At 45.6% G+C, this 17,541-nt stretch overlaps 1 protein-coding gene across 2 annotated transcripts in view; it reads left to right on the top strand.

Annotated features, from left to right (window-relative positions):
• ATP6V0A2 (ATPase H+ transporting V0 subunit a2) overlaps positions 1-17,541 on the top strand; it is a 47,298-nt gene that overhangs the window by 23,368 nt on the left and 6,389 nt on the right. The window contains exons 9-18 of one of the 2 annotated variants that reach the window (XM_013982778.2): positions 597-809; positions 4,457-4,607; positions 4,880-5,016; positions 5,713-5,900; positions 6,003-6,093; positions 9,769-9,887; positions 11,345-11,555; positions 12,150-12,269; positions 14,387-14,506; positions 16,616-16,733. In XM_013982778.2, coding sequence (XP_013838232.1) covers positions 597-809; positions 4,457-4,607; positions 4,880-5,016; positions 5,713-5,900; positions 6,003-6,093; positions 9,769-9,887; positions 11,345-11,555; positions 12,150-12,269; positions 14,387-14,506; positions 16,616-16,733 — 1,468 coding nt within the window. Of the gene's footprint in view, positions 1-596; positions 810-4,456; positions 4,608-4,879; positions 5,017-5,712; positions 6,094-9,768; positions 9,888-11,344; positions 11,556-12,149; positions 12,270-14,386; positions 14,507-16,615; positions 16,734-17,541 lie in introns of both variants that reach the window. The other variant, XM_021072229.1, reaches the window with a different exon arrangement.

Below are 17,541 nucleotides of genomic sequence, written 5' to 3'. Positions count from 1 at the left end.
CTTCCTCTTCATGGGAATTTCATTTTATCAGCCTGTTGGAGACCTGAATGGTTGCTAAATGATGGGGCTTTTAGAAAGATTATCTAGTCATCTTTGATCTGTCAGAGTATAATTCTTCATCAGAGAGGACAGGCAAGCCCTACTTAAAGTGGTGGCTATAATTTTGCCAGCACTGTTCATGTTTCTGTTAAGGTCAGTGAGAGCCCTCGCTGGCAAGAAGTGAACTCTGACTCACTTGAGCGAAAGGGGGTTTCTTGGCAGGCTGGAGCGGGAAGAGAGTTGGTGGAGCACAGGGTTGATAGGGAGCGGGGGCCACGGCTGGGACTCTGTAAGAGCCAGGACTCTGGTTCCAGCCAGGCCATTGTGCAGCCACAGTGACTGTGACTTCTACCCATTTCCTGGCCCCTGGGTCCTGTCCTGGAGAGGCAGCCCCTGGGGCCTGGAGGACGAGGGCTGAACTGCTTCTTGAACTGTCCCCAGGGAGGCAGGTGCCAGGCATCACCCTCATCACTGAGGAGGAAGTCCTCCAGAGGAAGTTGGGTGCCCAGCAGACAAAGCAGCCACTATGCTGAAGGTCTGTCTCTGTCCTCACTCAGGTACTTCACAAAACTGAGGATTATCTGAGGCAAGTGCTGTGCAAAGCCGCCGAATCGGTCTACAGCCGCGTCATCCAGGTGAAGAAGATGAAAGCCATTTACCACATGCTGAACATGTGCAGCTTCGACGTGACCAACAAGTGCCTGATCGCTGAGGTCTGGTGTCCCCAGGCTGAGCTGCATGAGCTGCGCCGGGCGCTGGAGGAGGGCTCGGTGAGTCCTCCGTCCCCTCCCCGCCAGGGCCTCTGGGTGGCTCCAGAGATCAGGGAGATGAAGGAGAGGAGGAGGGGGCACTGGGGTCTTTCAAGCTGGAATTAATGCAGAGTCAGGCACTCGAGGCTGTGTGTGTTCATCTGCATTTTAAAAATTAAAGTATAGGAGTTCCCGTTGTGGTGCAGTGGTTAATGAATCCGACTAGGAACCATGAGGTTTCGGGTTCGATCCCTGGCTTTGCTCAGTGGGTTGAGGATCCAGTGTTGCTGTGAGCTGTGGTGTAGGTTGCAGACGTGGCTTGGATCTCGAATTGCTGTGGCTGTGGCATAGGCCGGTGGCTACAGCTCCGATTAGACCCCTAGCCTGGGAACCTCCTTATGCCACGGGAAGCAGCCCTAGAGAAGGCAAAAAGACAAAAATAAATAAATAAAAGTAAAATTAAAGTCTAGTTGATTTGCAGTGTTTCACTTGTACAGCCAAGTGATTTGCATGTGTATTTAAAATTTTTTTTTTTTTTAATCTTTTTGTCTTTTTAGGGCCACACCTGTGGCACATGGAGGTTCCTAGGCTAGGGATCTAATTGGAGCTGTGGCCACTGGCCTATGCCAGAGCCACTGCAACACCAGAACTGAGCCGCATCTGCGACCTACACCACAGCTCACAGCAATGCTGGTTCCTTAACCCACCGATCGAGGCCAGGGACCAAACCCGCACCCTCATGTTTCCTAGTCGGATTCGTTTCTGCTACTCCCATGGTAGGAACTCCTATTTTTATTTTTTCAAATTAAAAAATTATTTTTTTGGCTACACCCGCAGCACTGGCATGTGGAAGTTGCTGGGCCAGGGATTGAACCCACGCCACAGCAGTGACGACACTGGATTCTTAACCTCTAGGCCACCTGGGAACTCCCTGCATATGTATTTTTAATTTGCTTTCTTGAGCAAGTGATTTAATCACATGGTTTAAAAGTCAAAAACATATTAAAAAATATAAAATGTCCCGGAGTTCCCATTGTGGTCCAGTGGGTTAAGAACCCGCCAAAGTCTCCATGAGGACACGGGTTTGATCCCTGGCCTGGCTCAATGGGTTAAGGATCCGGCATTGCTGCAAGCTGTGGTGTAGGTCACAGAAGAGGCTTGGATCTGGTGGTGTTGGGTCTGTGGTTAGGCCAGTAGCTCCAACTGGACCCCTAGCCTGGGGACTTCCATATGCCATGGGTGTGGCCATAAAAATAAAAAAATTAAAGATCCAGTGAAGTGGCTTCCTCCTACCATAGCCTCATATGTCTAGTTCCTCTGCTCAGAGATAACCCTTGTTTTAGTTCTCTTATGTCTTTGAGTTTCTTAATCTTAGATGAGCAGATAGGATTACATAAAGGGAAGGAATTTCTTTCCTTCCCAAAAGATTGTTCTTATAATAAAACTTCCCTGTTTTTTTTTTTTTTTTTTTCTATTGTTGCGATTGAATACTACATTGAAAGGATCTACTATGGCTTATTTAACTAGTTCCCCAGTCATTGAGGTGGTTTCCTATTTTATGAATACCAGTGTAGTGACTAACACTGGAGCTTTGATGGTTCATATGTGCACAAAAGGATCTTTGGGTAAATTCCCAGCATGGACTTACTGGATCAGCTTTGACAAATATTGCTGGCAATACCAATATCTTATTTTGAGTGATATTGAGTATTTTTTTTTTTTTTTTTTTTTGCTATTTCTTGGGCCGCTCCCCTGGCATATGGATGTTCCCAGGCTAGGGGTCTAATCGGAGCTGTAGCCACTGGCCTACACCAGAGCCACAGCAACACTGGGATCTGAGCCACGTCTGCAACCTACACCACAGCTCACGGCAAAGCCGGATCGTTAACCCACTGAGCAAGGCCAGGGACCGAACCCGCAACCTCATGGTTCCTAGTTGGATTCGTTAACCACTGCGCCACGACGGGAACTCCGATATTGAGTATTTTTGTGTGTGTTTAACAGCCTTTGAATTTTCATTTTTTTGGTCAACTCTCTGTTGATGTGCTTTTTGCCCATTTTCTACTGGGTTGTTGGTCTTATTCTTACTAATTTTTTTGGCTCCTGGTCTGTGTCACCAGAACAGATATTTTCGCCAGTTTGTCACTTGTCTTTTGGTGTTTGTTTGCTTTGGTCATGCAGAAGTTTTTTTGTTAAATATTCTTGAACCCATCAATCTCTGCTCTTAATGGCCTTATGGAGGTCAGTTCCCCACGTTTCTGTGAGGGTGTTTTTTGTATCAAAACTTAGTTCTTAGAGTTCCTTTTGTGGCTCAGCAGGGTAAGGACCCAACATTGTCTCTGTGAAGATGTGGATTAGATCCCTGGCCTGGCTCACTGGGTTAATGGTCCTGTGTTGCCATGGCTGTGGCGTAGGCTGGCAGCTGCAGCTCTCATTTGACCCCTGGTCCAGGAACTTCCATGTGCTTTGCATTTTCCAGGTGTGACCATTAAAAAAACCCCAAAACAAAAAAACTTACTTCTTTACTGGAAATAATAGGTTTACATACTTCAGGTGACAGTTAAGAAAACAAATTTTAAATTTTCATAGGAGTTGTTTTGGTTAATTACCTTGTCTCATTACATAATTTTCTGATGGCACAAACCTAAAATACCCAGTGCTGAGAAAGACGGGAATACATAAATAGTCTCAGGATCATCAACATAAAACTAGAATTTAGTGGTTTATTGCTTAAAAAATGTTCAAGAGGGGAGTTCCCATTGTGGCTCACTGGGTTAAGAACCTGACTAGTATCCATGAGGATGTAGGTTTGATTCCAGACCTTGCTCAGTGGGTTAAGGATCTGGCGTTGCCGTGAGCTGAGGTGTAGGTCCCAGACGTGGCTTGGATTCTGCGTTGCTGTGGCTGTGGCATATGCCATCAGCTGCAGCTCCAATTCAACCCCTAGCCTTCGAACTTTCATATGTCTCGGGTGTGGCTGTAAAAAAAAAAATGTTCGAGAGGAATTTAGAGCAGCTGCAAGATTACCTAATACAACTGAAAAATAGACAAGAATAAAGCAAAATGTCATCATCAGTATGGCAAAATTTGGGTTTCTTCATGTCACACCTGTCACAGCCAGCCCTTCATCTTGTTTGCTTTCCCACCCCGAAGACTTGGTTCATTCAACCTTCCTTCTGCAAGATGCCCCCTACCCTCCTCCCGTGCTGCCCTCCTGGAACCTCCCCAGTTCTTTGCAACAGCCTCTCCTGCTATCCTTGAACCTCATGGAGGATGATGCATACTGTCTCACATAGCAGCACAGAGCTCTGCCATAGCATGTGATCACAATCTGTTGAAAGAGCTCTTGGGTGGTAATGTTTTTTTTTTTTTTTTTTTTTTGCTTTTTAGGGTCACACCCGCGGCATATGGAGGTTCCCAGGCTAGGGGTTGAATTGGAGCTGTAGCTTCCGGCCTACACCACAGCCACAACCACGTGTGTTCTGAGCCGCGTCTGGGACCTGCACCACAGCTCACGGCAACGCCGGATCCTGAACCCACTGAGTGAGGCCAGGGATCAAACCCTTGTCCTCATGGATACTAGTCAGATTTGTTTCCGCTGAGCCACAATGGCAACTCCAGTATTGTTTTCTTTTCCTTTTTCTTTCCCTCTTTTTTATATGCGAAAGAGAGAGAGCGGTGCTACAATCCCCTCATTTATGAACACTATCCCAACAAAAGAAACACCCCCAACTCTAATCCGGACAAACAAATTCACCGAGGGATTTCAGAACATCGTGGATGCCTATGGAGTTGGGAGCTACCGAGAAGTGAACCCAGGTTGGCTGCCTGAATTTGCAAACCTTTGTATTTTATACACTGTACACATCATTGCTGCTTTTTTCCCATAGAGGAATGTAATAGATATTTGGAAAAATAGGCTCATTCTTACTGTTTCGTTATCTTTTTTAGTATAAAATGTTCATTTTAACCTGTTAGTTCTCTCTGGAGAATTTGGGAGGAAGTCAAGATCATTGTACATGGTTGTATTTTGAATTAACTAGAATTTTCTACCTTTGCTGTGAACCAGAAATCTCTTGTTCTTCCCGCAGCTCTCTTCACCATCATCACTTTCCCCTTTTTATTCGCTGTGATGTTTGGAGACCTCGGCCATGGCTTTGTGATGTTCCTATTCGCCCTCTTGTTGGTGTTAAATGAAGATCATCCCAGACTCAGTCAGTCACAGGAGGTAAACACATAAGCATGCTGGCTCGCTATATCTGGTTGGGCAGCCTTAGTAGTGATTACCTTCTGAAAAAAGCCATTTATTTAATTTTTATTTTTTTATTTTTTGCTTTTTAGTGCCACACCTGCAGCATATGGAGGTTCCCAGGCTAGGGGTTGAATCAGAGCTGCATCTACTGGCCTATGCCACAGCCACAGCAACGAGAAAGTGACATTTTTAAAAGGTTTAGTTTTTGGCGATAACTGTTACCTGCCTGACTGAGACATAGGGGTGTCCTCTTCCTGTAGGATGGGGCCTCCATTCAGCAAGCTCGCCTCTGGGGAGCCCGATAGGAGTGGTTAAGATGGGGAGTTTGGGATTAGTAGATGCAAACTATTCCATTTAAATAGATGGCCAATGAGGTCCTGCTGTACAGCACAGGGAACTCTATCCAGTCTCTTGGGATAGAACATGATGGAAGAGAGTATGAGAAAAAAAATGCATAAATATGTATGACTGGGTCACTATGCTGTACAGCAGAAGTTGACACAACACTGTAAATAAACTGTCCTCTAACAAAAGCAAAATAAAAAATAAAATAAAAAAGAACACGTGCAAACCAGCTCCATCACATGGGCATGTCCCTGCACCACCACCACCACCACCACCACCGCCCCGTCCGGTGGGCCTGCTCCTCTCACCAGGCTTTGCTCCTCACAGATCATTCGGATGTTTTTCAACGGTCGGTACATCCTCCTGCTGATGGGGCTGTTCTCAGTGTACACAGGCCTCATCTATAACGACTGCTTCTCCAAGTCCGTCAACCTCTTTGGCTCCGGGTGGAACGTGTCCGCCATGTATAGCTCCAGCCACAGCCCTGCAGAGCAGAAGAAGATGGTTCTGTGGAAGTACGTGTCCTGCTGTCAGATGGTATTTTGGGTGGAAGAGCCTTCCCCCAAGGCCCCATCACCGCCTCGCTGGAAGCCCTCTCACTCTGCCTCTCTTTGCAGTGACAGCGTCGTCAGGCACAATAGGGTCTTGCAGTTGGATCCGAGTGTCCCTGGAGTGTTCCGAGGCCCCTACCCTCTTGGCATCGATCCAGTGAGTGCACCCCACCCACACCCCCATGGGCTTGGGTTCCTTGGTGGTGCCGCCTAGTTTTAACTGTCACTGCGGTTTTTCAGACTCTTAGTGCAGTTCAGGTGGCCAAACCCCACGGGGATGGTACTCTGGGGTTTCTGCCTGGACGCCAGCGGCTCACTGCGTGTTCCCAGTCAGGCTGCTGTACAGATGAAGCTGACTGGCCCCTGGGGAAGCCAGGGCCAGTCCCCAGACAGAAGCCCAGAGAGCTAGGGCTGCATCCTACCCTATTTTCTGACCTGTTCGATCCTAGTGAAAAGTGACACCTGTGAAGCCATGAAATGTACACTTCTTAGATTTCTTCTTTGTACATGTGCATTGTATTGTAGATTGATTTAAAAAGTAGTATGGGATTTTTAGAGCCAAAAGGGAGCTTAAGCTTATCATGCTGCTCCTTGAGGTCACTGTTTGAAGGGGAAGGGTGTTGGGAGAAGGCAAGTGAAGCAGTGTCTCCAGGGCCAGAGGTGCCCCCAGCCCCACTCCCGCAAGGCTCCGCAGTGTTTCCCTCTTCCTGAGGAATCTCGCCCTTATAAGAAGAGCTTAGAGCAGCTCCCTGATGGCTCAGCAGGTTAAGGATCTGGCATGGTCACTGCAGTGGTGTAGGTTTAATCCCTGGCCCTGAAACTTCAGCATGCTGTGGGTGCGGCCAAAAAAGACGGGGTTGCAAAGAAACCACCACAGAATGGGTTTGGAGGGATGTGATGCAATTATGTATAACAATGAAAAAAGTCCAGCATTCCTTCATCTGAGTTCTCTGAGGTAGCTCTCTCCTCATTGTTCATAACTGTTCATTCTCGTCTCTAAAACATAACTTATTAAAGGTGGTTACCTTAAGTCTTATGTAATTGCAGACTTAAAAAAAATGTACAATTTTCTTAAGGTACAGCACTTTGGAGCCAGATTCCCTTATAGTAATTTTTTTTTTTTTAATTTTTAATGGCCACACCTGCAGCATATGGAAATTCTGGGCCAGAGATCAAATCCAAGCTGCAGCTGTGACCCTACACCACAGCTGCAGCAACGCAGGATCCTTTAAACCCACTGCACAGGGCCAGGAATTGAACCTGTGCCTCTGCAGCTACTGGAGCTGCTGCAGTTAGGTTCTTAACCCACTGTGCCACAGTGGGAACTCCCATGGCCTTGTTTTAAGGAAGGAGATGTTTCTAAAAAAAGCAGAAGAAAGAGTGGTTTTTTTTTTTTTTTTTTTTTTTTTTTTTGTGGGTGGGGGAGAAGGGGATTGGGGCATGATTTGTCTTCTTTTTGCTTCGATTTAACTTGAAAAACTGCATTACATTCATATAGTTCAAAATAGATCTGTGGACATCCTCTCTCTATGTAAGAGGTCTCCTCCTGTCCTGTCCTTGTCCCCTTAGTTCCTACCTTCTCCACACAGGAACCACTGGTGTTAGTTTTCTGTGTCTCCTTCCAAAGATTTTTTTATGAATTAACAAATAAGCACAAATATATGTTCTTATTCTCCCTCTTTTTGACTCCAAAGATAGTTCTTGTAGGCCTTTTTTTTTTTTTTTTTTTTTTTTTTTTTGGGCCATTTCTTGGGCCACTTCCGCAGCATATGGAGGTTCCCAGGCTAGGGGTCCAGTCGGAGCTGTAGCCTTCGGCCTATGCCAGAGCCACAGCAACATGGGATCCAAACTGCGTCTGCAACCTATACCACAGCTCACGGCAACGCCGGATCCCTAACCCACTGAGCAAGGGCAGGGACCGAACCCGCAACCTCATGGTTCTTAGTTGGATCCGTTAACCACTGAGCCACGATGGGAACTCCCAAAGATAGTTCTATACCAAGCTTTGTATGTATGTATGTATGTATATGTATTTTTGCTTTTTAGGGCCACAGGTGTGGCGTATGGAAGTTCCCAGGCTAGGGGTTGAATCGGAACTGCAGCTGCTGGCCTACACCACAGCTCACGGTGGCACCACTGAATCCTTAACCCACTGACTGAGGTCAGGGATCAAACCTGAATCCTCATGTATGCTAGTTGGGTTCATTACCGCTGAGCCATGACGGGAATTCCCCCAAGCTTTTTTTTTAAATTTACTATGTAGAGGTAGACTTTCCTATTGTACATTATCTTTTGGCCATGCCCAAAGCATGCAGAAGTTCCCAGGCCAGTGATCGAACCTGTGCCATAACAGTGACAACACTGTGGACCCTTAACCTCCTGCACCACTGGGGAGCTCCTCCTCTTGTACATTTTCACATATTGTACCATTGATAGTTTCCCATTTTTTTTTTTTTTTTTTGTCTTTTTGTCTTTTTTTTTTGTTGTTGTTGTTGCTATTTCTTGGGCCGCTCCCGCGGCATATGGAGGTTCCCAGGCTAGGGGTTGAATAGGAGCCGTAGCCACCGGCCTACGCCAGAGCCACAGCAACGCGGGATCCGAGCCGCGTCTTCAACCTACACCACAGCTCACGGCAACGCCGGATCGTTAACCCACTGAGCAAGGGCAGGGACCGAACCCGCAACCTCATGGTTCCTAGTCGGATTCGTTAACCACTGCGCCACGATGGGAACTCCGATAGTTTCCCATTTTGCTGCTTTGCTTTCTTTTCTCTCTCCACCTCTCTTGTTCACTCTTCACTTCCCTGAGTGATCATTGTTTTCAGGCTTATCCCACTATTTAAATCAGTCAAATTGACTGTCCTTCCTTTTACCTCACTTCCAGCCCAAAATAGCTCATTCTAAACTTTTATTTTCAGAATTCCTGCTATGTTGCATCAGGTTAAGGATCAGCTTTGGCACAGGTTGTAGCTGTGGCTCGGATTCAATTCCTGGCTGGAGGAACTTCCATATGCTGCAGGTGCAGCCAAAAAAACCCCACAAAACCAAAAAAACCTATTGAATTTTCACTTTAAAAAAATGAGTCTTTCTGTCCAACTAGGCCCTGTTTTCCCTTTTTCGAATCTCCCTGAAGTGGGGACTATAGAAATTATTTTTTCAAAGAGTAAGAGAAGTCATCGGTGAGGGCAACCTGGAGTGGGTGTGGGTTGAGGCAGCCCTGGGGACTCAGCCTTGGGGCCTGTGGGGCACAGCTCAACCACTCGCTGCCTTTCTGCTTGCTTTCTTGCTTTTTCTTTCTTTCTTTTTTTTTTTTTTTTTTGTCTTTGTTTTAGGGCCGCACCCAAGGCATATGGAGGTTCCCAGGCTAGGGGTTGAATTGGAGTTACAGCTGCTAGCCACAGCAACACCAGATCCGAGTGGCATCTGCGACCTACACCACAGCTCACAGCAATGCCGGATCCTTAACCCACTGAGTGAGGCCAGGGATTGAACCCGAAACCTCATGGTTTTGTCGGATTTATTTCCCCTGAGCCACAACAGGAACTCCATTGCTCTTCTCTCTTCCTTGCTTTTCATTAGTACTCCTTCCTAGGCATGAATCCCTAAATGCAATGTTGTTTCTTTTGGCTTTCTTTGAACTTTATATTAAATACAGTTGATGGCCCTGGCTTAAGAAAATTAATGGTTCTCAGGTCAAAGGCATCAAGAAGAAAGTCTGAATGTTGCTTTCTTTTAAAATTTATAACTGCTTTTAAATTTAAAATGAGAACTTTCTCCAGTGTTTCCTGTTTTTGCTAATGGTTTCTCGTTTTGTTTTGTCTTTTTGCCTTTAGATTTGGAACTTGGCCACAAATCGTCTCACTTTCCTAAACTCTTTCAAAATGAAAATGTCTGTGATTTTAGGAATTATTCACATGACTTTTGGAGTCATTCTTGGAATATTTAACCACTTGTAAGTACAGATTTTTTTCTAAACCATTATTTATAAGCCATGCTTGATATTAAACTTGGCTTTTTGATGGTAGATGATATAGGTCTCTCTTTTTTTTTTTTTTTTTTTTTTGTCTTTTTGCCTTTTCGAGGGCCGCTCCCGAGGCATATGGAGATTCCCAGGCTTGGGGTCTAATCAGAGCCGTAGCCACCGGCCTACACCTGAGCCACAGCAGTGCAGGATCCAAGCTGCGTCTGTGACCTACACCGCAGCTCATGGCAACACCGGATCCTTAACCCACTGAGCAAGGCCAGGGATCGAACCTGCAACCTTATGGTTCCTAGTCGGATTTGTTAACAACTGCGCCATGAAAGGAACTCCTGATATAGGTCTTAAAGGCAGCCAGTATGGTGGTATGTTGTATGATATGATTCTGTTTTGATAATTTTTTAGCAACTTTGATTCATTTATTCTGCAGTTATTTGTTCAGCACATAGAATGTGCCTGGTGCTGCTCAGCGAGGAGGATAGAAACAGGTTTTTACCCTCATGGAGTTTACATTCAAGTGAGGGAGACACACAACATATAAATTCGTATTTATTTCCAGAAGTGATTTTTGTCATATTCGTTTTTCATTTGATAAATTAGAAAAAGTTTTGTTTGCTTCTTAGAGCTGGTATATTAAGAGTATGAGATTATGTCTTTTTTTTCTCTAACTGGATCTGATAATGAAACACTAGTCTTTTTTTTTGTCTTTTTAGGGCTGCACCTGCGGCATATGGAGGTTCCCAGACAGGGGTTGAATTGGAGCTGCAGCTGCCAGACTACACCACAGCCACAGGCACACCAGATCTGAGACATATCTGTGATCTACACCATAGCTCACGGCAACGTTGGATCCTTAACCCACTGAGTGAGGCCAGGAATTAAACCTGAGTCCTCATAGATCCTTGTCCGGTTCATTACCGCTGAGCCACAAAAGGAACTCCAGATACTCGTCATTTTTTTTTTTTTTTTTTTGTCTTTTTGTTGTTGTTGTTGTTGTTGTTGTTGCTGTTGCTATTTCTTGGGCTGCTCCCGCGGCATATGGAGGTTCCCAGGCTAGGGGTCTAATCGGAGCTGTAGCCACCGGCCTACACCAGAGCCACAGCAACGCAGGATCCGAGCCGCGTCTGCAACCTACACCACAGCTCACGGCAACGCCGGATCGTCAACCCACTGAGCAAGGGCAGGGACCGAACCTGCAACCTCATCGTTCCTAGTCGGATTCGTTAACCACTGCGCCACGACGGGAACTCCCTCGTCATTTTTATTGCCCTCAATTCTCTTTTCTTCATGGATGGGTCTCCATCCCCATAAGACAGCTTAGGCTGAGATAGTCTTGGTCACAAAGAATTTAAGATTAATTTACTCTTTGCTTCTTATCTTGGTTCAGTCTTGTTCATGGACTGATCGATTCCTTTTTTTTTTTCCCCTAGGCATTTCAGGAAGAAGTTCAATATTTATTTGGTTTCCATCCCAGAACTTCTCTTCATGCTCTGCATGTTTGGATACCTTATATTTATGATTGTCTATAAGTGGCTGGTTTATTCAGCAGAAACCTCCAGAGTTGCTCCTAGCATTCTGATTGAGTTCATTAACATGTTTTTATTCCCGGCTAGTGAAACGAGTGGTCTTTATCCAGGGCAGGTAAGCAATCATTTTTTTTCCCCCCACTCTTAGGAACTCAGAGGAAGTCCCCGATGGCCTTTTTGTTTTGATCCATAGAGTGATTAAAGTTGCTTCCCACAGGCTTCCCAGCACTGAGGGGATTTCTGTTCCTCTGTGTGTTATCACACGAGGGCACCATCTGGCTCTGAATGCCGTCTTGGGGCTCTGGGCCAGCTCTATAATCCAGACTTGCTGCCATGCTGAAGCCACCAAAACTGGTGGGAAGAGAATGTATTACTGGAGGTTCCTGGGGCTGCCCCCCGTTTTCTCAGTTTCTTTAAAGCCAACCTCTGACTAAGCCAGATCAGCAGAGAACTGACCCTTGGACCATAGCCCACCAGTCCTCTTCCCAAATGGCTTTTCCATCATTGTGCCTTTGTGCGCTGCCACCCACATCAGCCCTGAGTTTAGGAAACGAAAGGGGAAGACCCCCTAGCAAATGCTTGTGTTCACTTTCCGTTCCCTGTTAATAAATAGACATTCTGCTTGATTTTTACTGGTTTCATTTAACTGTGCCAACACTGTTAGCATGCCTTGCGTTTTAGCTGACTCCCTCCCCTTCTGCATCAACAGGAGCACGTCCAGAGGCTGCTGCTGGTCGTCACGGCACTGTCTGTCCCCGTACTCTTCTTGGGAAAGCCACTCTTTTTGTGGTGGCTACACAATGGACGCAGTTGCTTTGGGGTCAGCAGGGTAAGCCTGAATTTGGATGCAAGTTTGTGGATGGTAATCTAAGTGTGTTTTCAGTTGTGAAAGAAAACACCTTCCTTGGGGCCCCAGGTGCAGATTTAAAAGCCAGAGTTTCCTTATTGAGAACTGTGGTGTGGTCTGTTCTGCAGAAGCTTGGTGCAAAGATCCTGCTGTGCCTGGGCATGGAGAACAGGTCCCCCTGGAACTCGAACCTCTAACCTATCAGGAGGCTGAACTAAATAAATCCTTCAGCTTGTCATTAAAGCGTTTTCTTTTTTTTTTTCTATTTTGTTTTTATGACTGTACCTGTGACATATGGAAGTTCCCAGGCTAGAGGTTGAATTGGAGCCCCATCTGGGGTCTACACCACAGCCATAACGACACTGGATCTGAGCCCACATCTGTGACCTACGCCACAGCTTTCAGTAACACCAGATCCTTCACCCACTGAGCGAAACCAGGGATCAAACCCACATCCTTGCAGACACTATGCGGGCTTCTTAATCTTGTGAGCCACAACAGGAACTCCCATTAAAGCATTTTTGTTCCTTAGTCTTGCCTCTTGATTTTTTTAAAAAGTGTTTTTTTTTTTTTTTTTTTCTTTGTTGTTGTTGTTGCTATTTCTTGGGCCGCTCCCATGGCATATGGAGGTTCCCAGGCTAGGGGTTGAATCGGAGCTGTAGCCACCGGCCTACGCCAAGGCCACAGCAATGCGGGATCCGAGCCGCGTCTGCAACCTACACCACAGCTCACGGCAACGCCGGATCGTTAACCCACTGAGCAAGGGCAGGGACCGAACCCGCAACCTCATGGTTCCTAGTCGGATTCGTTAACCACTGCGCCACGACGGGAACTCCTTAAAAAGTGTTTTTTAACTTAAATATCACAACTAAGTTATAGGAAACATGGAAAATACAGAGAATAGTGCCCTTAAGGTTTCCCACTGTTATAACCAGTGTTAACCTTTGTTAAGTTTCTTTCCAGACTGTTTTCCCTTGTGTCTCTTTTCTCATTTTATTTCTTTTCTAAAAATTGTGGTAAAATATATATAAGATAAATTTTCCATCTTAACTATTTTTAAGTAACAGTTTAGTGGCATCAAGGACATTCACATTGTGCCACCATGTTCACCATCCATCTCCAGAACTTTTTTTTTAAGATGTTTATTTTTTCTATTATAGTTTATTTATGATGCTGTGTCAATTTCTACAGTAGAGTGAAGTGACCCAGTCATACATATGTGTATACATTCTTTTTCTCACATTATCTTCCATCATGTTCCATCACAGAGACTAGCTATAGTTCCCTGTGCTGTACAGCAGGATCACATTGCTTATCCACTCCAGATGCAGTAGTTTGCCTCTATTAACCTCAGACCATCTCCAGAACTTTTTCATCTTCTTGAACTGAGACTCTTTACTCACTAGCACTAACCTCCTGTGTCCCCTTGACCCAGCCCCTGGCAACCACCCTTCTACTTTCCATCCCTATGAATTTGGCTACTTTAGGAACCACATATAAATGGAATCATAACATTTGTCTTTTTATATAAGACTGGCATTTTTCACTTAGCAAAATTTCTTGAAGATTCATCTATGTTGCAGCCTGTGTCAGAATCTCCTTCCTTTTTAAGGCTGAATAATTATATAATACTTCATTGTATGAATAATAGACCACATTTTGCTTATTGGTTCATCCATTAATAGGCACTTGGGTTGTTTTCACCTTTCAGCCACTATGAAAAATGCTGCTATGCACATGAATATATAAATATCTGTTGGAATCCTTGTTTTCTGTTCTTTTGTGTGTATACCCAGAAATAGTAATTGTTTCGTTTTTAGAGGAGCCACCAAACTGTGTTCCACGGTGGCCGTACCGTTTCACATTCCCATCAGCAATGCACAAGAGTTCCCGTTCCTCCACACCCCAATCAACACTTATTTTATTTTTTATAATAGCCATCCTAGTGAGTATGACATGCTCATTTTCTTTTAATGGACTTTTTTTTTTTATTCATAAAAGAGGTGAATCTTTAAGAAAAACAAAGGGGCTCTAACTTTGATTTTGTCAAAACCTTGTGGTTTTAGACACTGACTGTGTATTCTTTGGGTTGTTTTTAGAGTGGTTACACACTTATAAGGAAAGATAGCGAAGAAGAGGTGTCTTTGCTGGGAAGCCAAGACATAGAAGAGGGAAGCAACCAAATGGAAGATGGACGCAGAGAGGTGACGTGTGAAGAGGTAACCTTTTCACTTACTGTTGGTAACGTTAGGTAAGGAGCCAAGCTTTCGAAGAGATGATTGCCGTTATAAGAGCGGTAATAATCATCTTAAAAAAACAAACCCAAAGCACAACAACTGTTTCTCAAAGCTTTCCACCTGCTGTTCTGGTCATACAGTCATCATCATGATCTAAGGATTTTAGGTTAACATTTCCTTGTTCTCAGTCTTGCAATGGGATTTACAGTGTTAACCTTACAGGCTGTAACACTGAATGACGTAAGTTGCCTTGAACATTGCCTTCAGAAGAGTCTTGTGTCTGTCGGAACTTTCTCGTGGTTGTATGAGATCCTGCTCACTGGCTTCAGGGGGAATCTACTGGCCCACACCAGGACAGGGGCAGAGTGAGCCCCAGGAGGGTTGGGGTCTGGCTCTCCAATCCCAGCAAGCCTGGGTTGGTGTTTCTTTGCAAGTTTGCTTCATATCCTGAAGCCACTTGTCCCCATGCTGATGGAATCATGACCACAGTGAGCACTGGGCTTCTTCAGTCTTTTCAGAGAAAAGCACTTTTTTTTTTTTTTTTTTTTTCATTTTTTGCCACCCCTCAGCATATGGAGTTCCCGGGCCAGGGATCAGATCTGAGCTGCTGTTGGGACCTAAGCTGCAGCTGTGGCAGTGCTGGATCCTTAAACCACTGTGCTGGGCCAGGGATCAAACCTGCTGATCCTATTGCGCCACACGAGGGATGCTGAGGAAAGCACTCTTAACCGCCTGTTCCTATGAGGGAAAATCCCAAGGAAGTGCTGTGATTGGCCTGCCTGGGGTGGCTTGCCATCCCCCCTACCAGTGACCACTATAGTAATCTGCATGGGCTGCTGCATTTCTGTACTAGAAATATATTTCTCCCAGTTCTGGAGGCTGGAAGTCCAAGATCAAGAAGTTGGCAGGGTTGGTTTCTCCTGGGGCCTCTCTCCGTGGCTTGTGGACGGCCACCTTCTTTGCCATGTCCTCACGTGGCCCTTGTGCTGTGTGCCTTTCTGGTGTCTCTTCCTCTTCTGATGAGGACACTGGTCACATTGGGTCAGGCCCCACTCTTATGACCTCACTTAACCTTAACCACGTCCTTAAAGGCCCCATCTCCAAACAGTCACACTGAGGGTTAGGGCTTCGACAAATGAATTTTGGAGGGAGCACAATTCAGCCCATAACAACTGTGGCTGAGGATACAGGGTTAGGTAGGAGAACAGCCCCTCCCACAGAAGGGAAGCACAGTGCTGGCAGACAGAACAGGTCTGCTACTCAGGTCTGCTTTATTTCCTCCCCTCCTCCCTCCCTCCCCCTCCCTCCCTCTCTTCCTCCCTTCCTCCCTTCCTTCCTCCCTCCCTCCCATGCTTGCAGCTTGAGGAAGTTCCCAGGCCAGCAATCGAACTCACACCACAGCAGCCCCTCTAGTCGCTACAGTGATAACACTGGCTCCTTAACGCACTGTGCTGCAGAGAACTACTGCTTTATTTTCTTGGAAAGTTTTTTGGTTGTCAGATGAGGACTAAGACAATTTCTTATACAACCTTTTGGGTTTATTCTGTAATTTAGTGTTTAATTTGGGACAGTTAATAATTTTTTAAGTTAAAAAAACAAAACAAAAAGCAGAGTTGGAGAGAACATGCGAGTCATCTTGCCCAATGTTCTACAGCCTTTTCACCATCAGAGACCGGTTTCCCCTTGTCAGCCTTGTATTAGAATGTTCTTATCTATTAAACAGGCGCACATGCACAGTCTTCTAGGCTTATGGTTGGCAGATGTCTGTTATTTTCATTACTAAGGGTAGCTCAAGAACCTTGCTGAGCTCTTTGGAGGGTGGTGGCCTCACAGTACTGGTCCAGCGCCCTTGGTTTATGCTGAAGACACCGAGGCCTGGGGAGGAGGGCTGGGAACTCTGTAGGCTGAGGAGCTGGCGAGGGGCAGAGCACAAATCTCCTGACTCCCTGCTCCTCACCTTCCAGCACGTCCTCCCCACTCTTCCAGAAGCCGGTTCTTTCATTGCAGTCCTGAAAGTGGAGCAGACTTTTAGTTTGTGGAAGCATGGCTGTCATGTATGGAATCTAACCCCTGTTGTGTGATCTCTCTCAGTTTAATTTTGGAGAAATATTAATGACCCAAGTAATCCATTCCATCGAATACTGTCTGGGCTGCATCTCCAACACTGCTTCGTACCTGAGGCTCTGGGCGCTCAGTTTGGCTCACGCACGTAAGTTTTTGCCTAGACCTGCCGTTCCTAAACTCTGTGCCAAGACACCCCTCAGCACCTCGGTTAATTAACTCACCGGGGATCGTGGGACATTTAAAAAAACATTTTTTTCTCAATGAATTTTATTACATTTATAGTTGTACAATGGTCATTTTATTTTTGGCCACACCCATGGAATGCATGAGTTCCCAGCCCCAGGACTTGGTGAAGTGCAGAAGGTGCAGATGGCTCAGAATTGATGCCACAGGAACTCTAGGAGGTATTTTAGGACAGGGAAGGTGCAAAGCATTCTATGTTGGAAGCTGATCCAAGCTTCAAAAAGTAGGAAAAAGTGCTGAGTATTAGAAAAGATACATACTTTGTGTAAGGGAACCCACCTTGCCCAAGATACATGAGAAGACAAGCCTTGTTCAAATCACCCCTCGATAAGTCCCCAGCAATGTATTTCTGGGGTTTTTTCTTTCTCCCTCATCTGAGTTATAGTTCTCTGTCTTTTCATTTTTATAGGTTTTTGGTGTGGTGACCTTCTTACAGATAATAGAGTTGTAGCCTCTCTTACTTTTTTTTTTTTTTGTCTTTGCTATTTCTTTGGGCCGCTTCTGCGGCATATGGAGGTTCCCAGGCTAGGGGTCTAATCAGAGCTGTAGCTGCCAGCCTACGCCAGAGCCACAGCAACGCGGGATCCGAGCCGCGTCTGCAACGCCGGATCGTTAACCCACTGAGCAAGGGCAGGGACCGAACCCGCAACCTTATGGTTCCTAGTCGGATTCATAAACCACTGCACCACGACGGGAACTCCCCTCTCTTA

Source organism: Sus scrofa, chromosome 14 (genome assembly GCF_000003025.6).
Source record: "Sus scrofa isolate TJ Tabasco breed Duroc chromosome 14, Sscrofa11.1, whole genome shotgun sequence".
Taxonomy (NCBI): domain Eukaryota; kingdom Metazoa; phylum Chordata; class Mammalia; order Artiodactyla; family Suidae; genus Sus; species Sus scrofa.
This window is presented reverse-complemented; position numbering and strand designations above follow the sequence as displayed.